This window comes from Chiloscyllium plagiosum, chromosome 4 (assembly GCF_004010195.1).
Source record: "Chiloscyllium plagiosum isolate BGI_BamShark_2017 chromosome 4, ASM401019v2, whole genome shotgun sequence".
In the NCBI taxonomy this organism is placed as follows: Eukaryota; Metazoa; Chordata; class Chondrichthyes; order Orectolobiformes; family Hemiscylliidae; genus Chiloscyllium; species Chiloscyllium plagiosum.
In genome coordinates, this window is record NC_057713.1 from 89,247,735 (window position 1) to 89,258,417 (window position 10,683).

At 40.2% G+C, this 10,683-nt stretch overlaps 1 protein-coding gene across 1 annotated transcript in view; it reads left to right on the forward strand.

Annotated features, from left to right (window-relative positions):
- The window catches only part of LOC122549492 (collagen alpha-1(IX) chain-like), a 54,052-nt gene extending 44,203 nt beyond the window's left edge, over positions 1-9,849 (forward strand). The window contains exon 16 of the mRNA XM_043689351.1: positions 7,844-9,849. Within this exon, the coding sequence (XP_043545286.1) occupies positions 7,844-8,040 (197 nt within the window). The 3' untranslated portion in view covers positions 8,041-9,849. The remainder of the gene's footprint in view (positions 1-7,843) is intronic.
- Positions 9,850-10,683: the final 834 nt, after the last annotated feature.

Sequence of the window (10,683 nt, forward strand, 5' to 3'; positions counted from 1 at the left end):
TCCCTCTTAAGTATACTCCTACTTTCTTTATGCTCTTCTAAGGATTCACTCGATGTATCCTGTCTATACCTGACATATGCTTCCTTCTTTTTCTTAACCAAACCCTCAATTTCTTTAGTCATCCAGCATTCCCTGTACCTACCAGCCTTCCCTTTCACCCTGACAGGAATATACTTTCTCTGGATTCTTTTTATCTCATTTCTGAAGGCTTCCCATTTTCCAGCCGTCCCTTTACCTGCAAACATCTGCCTCCAATCAGCTTTCGAAAGTTCTTGCCTAACACCATCAAAGAGACAAAGGGGGAATATTATTTCAGAGCTTTGTCCCTGATGGACACAAGGGACTTCAAAAGAGGTATCTCCCACACCCTTACCTGTCCAATGAAAATTTCTGGGCTGTACATAATATAGTGGCAGAGAAAGAAAGAGGTTCTTAAGTAACCATCAATTGGTCACTTAAGGATTCCAATCAGCGTTTGGGTGAGTAGGTCGGCAGGCCAACTAACATCTTAGTTATCTCCCTTAAGAAGGGGAAACAAATCAAGGTGGGTATGAACATACTGGGAAGGCTGTCTCCTTTTTTTCACATGGCCCAATAATTTGCCTTCATTTCTCAACAAGAATAAGATTGAAATAATTACTATTGATCGAATGCAAGACACTAGAAATGCTATTGTTATATCAAGGAGAAGAGCTATTAGATGTGTCTACTTTTTTCATGAGGAACCCATTCACATGGTAGAGTCATAGAGGAATACAGCATGGATACAGATATCCTAAACTGATCTAATCATATTCCTCTTCACCTTTCCGATTCACGAAGCCATCCAGGTGTCTTTTAAATGTTGTAGTTGTATCCACTTCCACCTCCACCACTTTCAGCAGCTTGTTCCATAAACACATCACCCTCTGTGTGAAAAAGGTGCTCCTTGGGTCCACCTTTTAAATCTAATCACTCTCACCTTAAATCTAATCTCTTTAGTTTTGAACTCCCCTAACTTGGGTAAAAAGACCTTGGCTATTCACCTTATCCATGCCCCTCATCATTTTATAAACATTTATAAGGTTACCCCTCAGCCTTCGATGCTCCAGGGATAAAAGCCTATTCAGCCTCTCTTTATAGCTCAAACCCTCTAATCCTGCCAGTAAATCTTTTCTGAACCTTTCCAAGTTTAACAACATATTTCATCTAGCAGGGAGACCAGAATTGAATGTAGTATTCTAAAAGTGGCCTCATCAATGTCCTGTACAGCTGCACATAACGTACCAACCCCTATACTCTCTGCACTGACCAACAAAGGCAAGCATGCCAATGCCACCTTCACCACTCTGTTACCTGTGACTTCCCATTCAAGGAACTATGAACCTGCACCCCAAGGTCTCTTTGACCGGCAACATTCCACTCTACCATTAAGTGTATAAGTTCTGCTCTGGGTCTTACCAAAATATAACTCTTCCCATTTATCTAAATTAAACTCTATCTGCCATTCCTCAGCCTTTTGGCCCATTTGATCAAGATCCCATTATACTCTGAGATAACCTTTTTCAGTGTCCACTACATCACCTATTTTGGTATCATCTGCAAGCTAACTAACCATACTTCCTATATTCATGTCCAAATCAATTATATAAATGAAAAAATGCAGTGGACCCAGCACTGATCCTTGTGTCACACTACTGATCACATGCCTCCAGTCCAAAAAACAACCCTCTACCACCATCCTCTGTTTCTACTTTCTAGCCAATTCTGTATCCATATAGCAAGTTCTCCCTGTATTCCATATGATCTAACCTTGCTAACCAGTCTACCATGCGGAACTTTGTTGAATGCCTTGCTAAAGTCCATAGAGACCACGTCTACCTCTCTGCCTTCAATCTTTTTTCTCACTTCTTCAAAACACTCAATCAAATTAATGAGCCATGATTTCCCCCGCACAAAGCTAAAAAGACATCTGGATGGGTATATGAATAGGAAATGTTTGGTGGGGTATGGAGCAAGTGCTGACAAATGGGACTAGGTTAGGTGAGGACATCTAGTCAGCATGGGCAAATTGGACTGAAGGGTATGTTTCCTTGCTGTACATCTCTATGACTCTCCCTAATCAGTCCTTGTCTTTCCAAATATATGTAAATCCTGTCTGTTAGAACCCCACTCCAATTACTTAGCCATCACTGATGTAAGGCTCACTGGTCTGTAGTTGCCTTGCTTTTCCTTACGATCTTTCTTAAATAATGGCACAATATTAACCACCCTCCAGTCTTCCTGGACCTCACCCACGGCTATCAATGATACAAATATCTCAGCAAGGGGCCCAACAATCACTTCCCTAGCTTTCCACAAAGTTCTGGGAAACAACTGATCAGGACCCTGGGGTATATCTACCTTTATGTTTAATTTCTTCTTCTATAAAAGGACATTTTCAGGCTATCAGTACTTATTTCCCCAAGTTCCTAAGCTTCCACATCTTTCTCCACAGTAAATACTGATATGAAATATTCATCGGTATCTCACCCATCTCCTGTGGTTCCACATGTACATGGCCCCATTGATCTTTGAGGTGCCCTATTCTCTCCCTAGATCTTGTCTTTAATGTATTTGTAGAATCTCTTTGGATTCTCCTTAACTCTATTTGCCCAAGCTACCTCATGTCACCTTTTTTGCCCTCCTGATTTTCCTTTTAAAGTATACTCCTACTGCCGTTATATACCTCTATGAATTCACTCCATCCAAGCCCTTAACACTATGGCACTATGTTTGGAAAGTTAAAGTGTCCTACCACTACAACTCTATTATCCTTACAGATATCTGAGATTGTGATGACCCTTCTCAGTACAACGTACAATGGAAGTTTGGTGATGTTTTAATTTGCTTTTACAAATTGGGAATTGTTAAAACAAGTTAAAAGACACACTTGAATATATTTCTGCTAATGAGAAGACATTTTTCTTTACCTGCAGACCTGTTTCAGGCATTAGTCTTTTTATAATTTCAATTATTTTAACTTGATTCATAAAATCAAAACTAACTCTAGCCATATTTCGAACATAAATCTTTTATACCTGGAAGAAGTTGGTATAGGGACAACTGAAATAATCCCCGGTGCCTGCTAAAATCCACCTTAAAAAATGGAGGAACAATTCTTGCTGGTTGGGTTATTTTCTAGTTAATTGACAAGTTCTCTTCTATTTAATTTGATGGAAGATAAAAAAAAATCATAAGTTAACTTTGTAACATGTAAAGAGTGTTGCCTGAATCTATGATCGAGCAGTAGCTGAGGAAAGAGATTTGTGTTGTAGCCTGAGTGTCTTGTGTTGAGAAACATAATAGGGGCATGAACTGCAGACACTGATGTGAGATAGAACATAGAACATAGAACATAGAAGAATACAGCGCAGTAGAGGCCCTTCGGCCCTCGATGTTGTGCCGATCCAAGCCCACCTAACCTACACTAGCCCACTATCCTCCATATGCCTATCCAATGCCCGCTTAAATGCCCATAATGAGGGAGAGTCCACCACTGCTACTGGCAGAGCATTCCATGAACTCACGACTCGCTGAGTAAAGAACATACCCGTACCATCTGTCCTATACCTACCCCCCCCCCCTTAATTTAAAGCTATGCCCCCTTGTAAGAACTCAATAAGGCTTGTGAGGCATGAACTACCCCTCGCAAAGCCATGCTTACTATCTTTAATAAAACTATCTTTTTCCCAATAGTCATAAATTCCATCCCTCAGGACCCTTTCCTTTACATTGCTTATCGCAGAAGTGCGACTGACTGGTCTGTAATTACCGGGGACTTTCGTATTCGCTTTCTTGGACAGAAAAATAACATCCGCCTTCCCTCGGTCATCTAGTACTACGCCCGTGGAGAGTGAGGATACAAAGATCATCGCCAGAAGTGCAACATTCTCATTATTTGCTTTCCTTAGTACCTTTGGTCCTGTCCTGGGGACTTATCTGCCTTGTTGCTTCCAAAAAAATCCAACATATCGAGTTAATTAACATTAACCTGTTCAAGCCTATTAAACTGGTCCATGGTGGTCTCACTCTGTCGAGTGAATACTGAAGCAAAACAAAAACCTCATTTAACACCTGCCCTAACTTTTCAATCTCCAGGCGCAAGTTCTCTCCACTATCCTTGTTCAACCCTACCCTCTGTCTGGTCATTCTGTTATTCCCCATGTATGCTTAGAACGCCTTTGGGTTTTCCATAACCCTTCCCCCCAAGTTTTTTTCGTTTCCCCTCCCAAATCTCCTCAGTCCATTTCTGAACTTTTCATTTTAGGGTAATTCATTACTGTTTTCCTCTTTTTCAAGTTGCTTTATTTTTAGTTGAATTTTGGCCGTCTCTAAAAATTCTGGTGACGCTTCCAGCAAATGTAATTGCTGGATTATTGCTATAATTAACTCACCTTTCCTCAGGGAAGAGGTCAGCTTCAACTCCAAATTGCCTGCTAATTCCAGCAGCTTGGCCTTAACCACTTTTTGCAAAACCCCCAAAGCCATTTTTTCCACACACAGAAACCTCTTGTTGATGAAAAGAGGCATTTTTATCCCAAAGACCATTTAAAGCAAATAAACTGAATACCAGGAACAGAACCTAACATTCGCAGCATTACAGTCTGACAAACCTAATCCGAAATTGGAATTATCGAAGATATCCCAACCTATTATAGGCCAAGCCAGAAACGCTGAAAACATTTCAAAAATGTAGCCCAGACTCTATGCATCATGCAGGTGTAACGAGGATATTCCAGGAGAGATGCAGTTGGACCAGCTATTTCGTTTAAAACAAAGCGGAATTTATTTACAAAATTACCAATCGAAACACAAACAATTGAGAACAGAATACAGAATAACGGAACCTATACGAAAACTCAGCAGAATGTCCCAAATTAATGATGGTGTTCCAAATACTTGCAAAAATCCCCATAAACAACGCTTAGCACTGCGAAAATCAAAATGAAACGTAGGGTCTAACATGAGTTAGGCCAGAGACAGAGCACCTTCTTGTTTAGAGTCCATCAGCTGTTTCAACTCTACTGTGCTAAAACAGAACAAAACTAGAGAAATGCTGAACTAAGAGAACTGGCCACTCACTTTTCTTTGTACAAGTGTTGTGTTCATTTAAACTTAAAAGCCTTTTTGCCTCAGGCAGTATCTGTTAGCTAAAATCAAATTGTCCCGAAAACTCTTCAACATAGACGTTTTGCAGTCTGCATCTTTTCTTACTTCTTTGTAAAAGAAACTAAGGACAACATAACCTTGTTAAAGGGCAACATTGTCACAGCATTCAGGGCCAGAATACTTGTGATTAGTTAAGTCATACCGACCTCAAACTGTTAGCCATGTTCCTCTTTCCAAAATTGCTGTCCAGGCGGAGGTTCTCAAAAGAGGACACATGAGGAAACATAAAGCAGGAAGGACGTTGCCAATGGACGATAGAGTTCAAAACCTGGCATGGCGGAGCGGGGTGCGAGGCGTCACAGTCTAAGATTATGATGTTGGATCGAGATGAAACGTGATCTCTATTTTTCTTTCCACCGATGTTGCCAGACCTGCTCTGTTTCTGCAAGGTTTGGTCTGAGGTTCTCTGAGTCAATGGCCGAAGAGGAACACACACTGAACCTCATCAAACATGTCATTGATAGCAATATGCCAACGCTTAATTGAAGATTGAAAATAGACTGACAGAAACAGAAATAAAAGTGTTAATGTTGTGCGGAAGCGGCACCACATTTGGTGCAGATAGTTCCTGCAGCCAATTAAACATCCCCAAAGCTAGAATAGATTTTGAGTGTTTATTATGTGGACTGCATGGAGGCCAAGGTGATGAGGCTATGAGACACCTCTGGCTGAAAAACCTGATAAATGATTCAAATGTGTTTTGCATCATGTGGAGAACTTTATAAGGTGGGAATATTTGTCCAGCCTAATCCCTCCGTTCCTGGTTTCATTTTCTGCCATCAGTTACAACTAGAACCATAGAATCTCTACGATGTGGAAACAGGTCATTCAGCACAGCAAGTCCACACCGACTCTCTGAAACATATCCCACATAGACCGTTTTCCCTATTACTCTACATTTACCCGTGACTAATGCATCTAACCTACATATCCCTGAACATTATTAAAACTTTAGCATGGCCAATTCACCTCATCTGCACTTGGATTCTGGAAGGCAACTGGAGAACCCGGAGGAAACCCATGCAGACGCAGTCAGAATATATAAACTCCACAGACATTTGCACGAATCTTGAATCGAACCCTGAGTCTCAGGCGCTGTGAGGCAGCAATGCGAACAACTGAGCCACTGTGCATTGTCAATGGGTAGAAATCCTGGAATCCCCTCCCTAAGGACATTGGAAGTCTGCCTACAAAATGTGGACTGCAGTGATTGAAGAACGTAAATCACCAACATTTTCACAAGGGAGTAACTAGAAACGATCAATAAATTCGACAACCAGGGAATTAAAAATTGCAAAATGTCTGGGAAATAGATTCCAAACGGAAGTTTCAGTTGGATGCAAGAACTTTGAAGAAGTAAATGCAATCTAACATTAAGCTGAAGCATAATAAGGATTCAAGTCCCAGTAAATATTGTACTCAATAAGAACAGTTAACAAGATGTTTTTCTTCAACAGTGGGATAAGTGGTTCTGCAGAAGGATCACATGACACAAAACGTTAATCCTGATTTCTTTTCCCACATGCTGTCATGAAAGAAAACATTGTTGGAGAAACCCAACAAGTCTGGCAGCATCTATGAAGACAAACCATAGTCAACATTTGGTCTAATTAACCTTCTTCTGAACTTAGCATACAACTAGCTCCTGTTATTCAAGGTTCAATGGCAGGCTCAATTCTTTATCTCGTCGACATTGTTGAGTTCATAGGACAGCACTGTACAATCGGCAGGCTTTCGGATGACATACGTTTTGTCAGAAGAATGAGAAGTACGTAAAACACAAATCAAATTTCTGAAAAGGCCAATGGCGATGGGGCCGTGGGGTAAAAGAAGTGTAAACGACGAATAACACTAGGAATTCCATCATGCAGAAAAAATTCCAAGGAGAAATTCTGCACGTTAAAGCTGTTTCTCAGGAGAGTGGTTTCAACTATTTATGCACACAATTTGAAAGGAAGAGGGACACTTCAAGGAGTCGTTACGAAATGGCAAAATTGGATCCATCACTTATTTTTATTTACTTGTGGAGTTGGGTAGTAGAGATAGCGCCAGACGTTTATTCAGTCTCTAGTTGACGTCGTGAGAAGGCTGTGGTGAACTGCCTACTTAAACTGCTACAATCGATGCTATGTAAATCGATAAATTATGTTCAGCAGGGAAATCCCAGATTTTGAGTTCGTGACGCTGAAGGTATGACCAATATATTTTCAAATCAGAAGGGAGACATGCCAAATCAGGTGGTGCTCCAGTGCATCTGCTGACCTCGTCCTTCTAGGTGTAAATTGTTATGATGTTGGAAGGTGCTAGTTAAGGATTTTTGGTGAATTTCTGCAATGGAACCTGTAGATGATGCACAGTGCTGTGATTTCTCCGGTCTTCGTCTCTTCCCCCTGCTGCTCCCGCTCTTTCTGTAAAGAGAGAAAAAAAACACCGCTGCCCGCTACCGGTAAGTAATTTTAAAACAAACTGTCTTACCTTAGCTGCTGCTCGCACTCAAGATCACCCCACAATTTTTCAGGCTGCAACCCTAGGTTCTGTATTCAGAAAAAAAAGATGATTTGAATAACTCCATTACTTGTGCAATTAATTTTCTTTGAAACTTACTTTCATTTCAGTGTGAAAACTAATAATTGTCTCTTTCATTATCTTTCAGGCTCTCCGGGTTACCCAGGTGTTGCTGAGGAAGGAGAACCAGGTCCACATGGGCCAGTGGGATACAGTGGGCCTTCAGGGCAGCCAGGAATGCCTGGCGAGCAAGGAGTTCCTGGGATTTGTGAAACTAGCAACTGTGCAATCCATGCTGCTGCTGTTCAGACCCAATATAGACTTCTGAAAAGACCAAATTATTAGCATTCAGGCAATTACAACAGCACAGTCTGGAATTTTTACAAAAATGCAAAATAGTAAGAATTCATCATGACGCTGAAAAATAAAACAGCTAACATTTATTTATAAAGCACCTACATACCACAGTAAAATAGTCATCATCAATTTGATAATGAATGGTTTGCTTACCTGTTCGTCAGGTTTAAGTGACACTATTAAAATTGTGCTCAATGATTATTCTTCAAATTACATATTTATAAAAGTAGCTAGTCAGATTTCTTTTCATAACATATTCAGGCCTTTATTTCTAATTTTGCTGTCTTTTTATTGGCAGTTTGAAATCCCAGTTTATTTTTCTCCAGATATTTTCATCATCCTTTTTACGGATTTAATAAAAGGACATGTGGGGTCAGTTTAATCCCAAATTACCCAGGCAAAATTGGAGAAAATTATTTTTAATATTGTTAACACTCAAATTAATTGAGCAACTTCAGAAACAAAGAGTCAAAATCAATGTCAACCCATAATTATTTATACCATTCATGGTACCACTTTTAGAGGGTTTTGTTATCACACTCGCACTTAAACATATAGACCAATAGTTCCCAAAATGTTTTGTTCATATACCCCTATACAGATTAATCATTCATTTGGAAGCCCCTACAATCAGTTTTCAAGTAACCTTCTAATGAAACATGTTTTGTAAATCATTTAAGTTACACGTTAAGGTAAACATATCTACAGTATTTCTTTAAACTTACCATGAACATGATGGATGAGATTGTTTCCTTGAGCATAAGTATTTGAAATTGAGAGTGCATCAATGACCAACACAACCCCGTCCCATCAAAGAAGCAGCCATAGCTCCTCTTTTCAACCATAATCCACTTGTCTCAGTCAGCCCTCTTCCCAATATCTCTCCCCTCATTCTAATGACAACACCTTCCGTAAATCATTTCAATTACATGTTATAGGTAAATAATGTCTACAATGATATTTTTGATTGAAATTTAATGTGATTATGAACTTGTTTATTATATCCTAAGCATTTGAAATGGAACTGACCCTCTCCCAGTCAGCAACCTTATTTCTCAAACTCTATCTAGCCCTATTCTCATCTGCTCAGACGTCCCCCTCCCCAAATACGCCCTCCTCTCACTCACTTAGCATCCCTGTCTTCTTGAACCCAGTCTACATCCTTCTCACTCAGCAGCCTCCCATTTCAAACCTCCTACGGCCACTCACTCTTTTGTACCTTTGTGAGATGGCTCCATGAGGATGACAACCCTGGCCAGGCAGGCTATTTCCGACCAGCAGTCTGCTGAGCTGCAGGTTACATAGCTAGCTCTCCTATGCAGACAGTATTTTGGTCAGCAGCTGCTGCCCTCACATCACCCTTGTACTGGGGCCTACATGCTGCCACTCCCTTTCCTGATGTTTGCTGCTCTTCCAATCACAGCTTGTTTCTGTCCAGTGCTTGCTGCTAATAGACTCAACAATATCTCTCCAGCATGCCTAACCAACTGGAATTAGAAAAGCAGTGGGAGTGTGAACGGCAGGGCATGAGTCTGACCACCAGAGACTCTTGTGTTTAAGAATTCCTGGATGATGGAGATTGCAAGACCAAGATCAAAAAAATGCTCTTATCCTTGAATATCTGCCATGACACAACTTAAAAACAAAAAAAAGCCCTTGCAGACATCTGTCTCTGGGGTACATATTCCTTACTTTGGGAACCGCTGCCCTAGATAGTCATTTTTAAATAAAAAGAAATTTAAAGAAACTCTAGTTACTGTTGTAGATTTTGCCAGTTATCTGCCACTGATACATCAAGCTATTTAAAAATGACTGAACTGAAGTTAATATATAAGTGTCTATCGTGATTTTGATTATAATAAAAATTGCCTTCAGATTGTGAGTCTGTGATTGATGACCCAAGTCTTTCTGTGAATGTTACAGTAGTCATTGGAGCTGTGCACTTTTGTTCCTTCCTTCAGACCTAACTAGAAATGAAAGACTGACATTTGCTGTAGTGTAGGAACAAACTTAATATTCTAAGGGAAGCATACTTTTTAAAATGTTTTTAACAAAATATTGCATTTTTTAAAAAAAAGCACATGAAAGATTCAAAAAATGAAAGATTCCTCTTTTTGTTATTGTTCTTCTTGCTCTCCACTCTAATATGGAGGTAATTGTTTGCCCTCTTTGCCCCACCGGAAAATTTGTTGGAGATGGGATATGTAAAATAGGACCACTTGTTCGCTCACTGCCTTCCTGGTTTCCAAGTCAGGACGGTGAGTACCTTGGAGGGGAAATTGCAGGCTGTGTTGCTGTGTATTTGCTGTCCTTGTCCTTCTGGCTGGTAGTGGAGCTAGTTTTAGAAGATGCTGTCCAGGGAGCTTTTGGTGAAATTCTGCAATGTATCTTGTAGCTGGCACATACTGCAGCTACTAAGCATCAGTCGAGAATGTGATCTAGGTATCCTGACCTTAAGATCAGTGAACATATCTTCAAACATTATTTCACAGAAATTAATCATTGACTACCACTCAATTATGAACAATATAGCTCACGTTCATAGCTTCAGTTCAGCTTCTGACGCTTAGCACCCTGAAACCCACAGCTCATGGCTTTAGCACACTGCCAGCCATTCATTCATTCATTCAT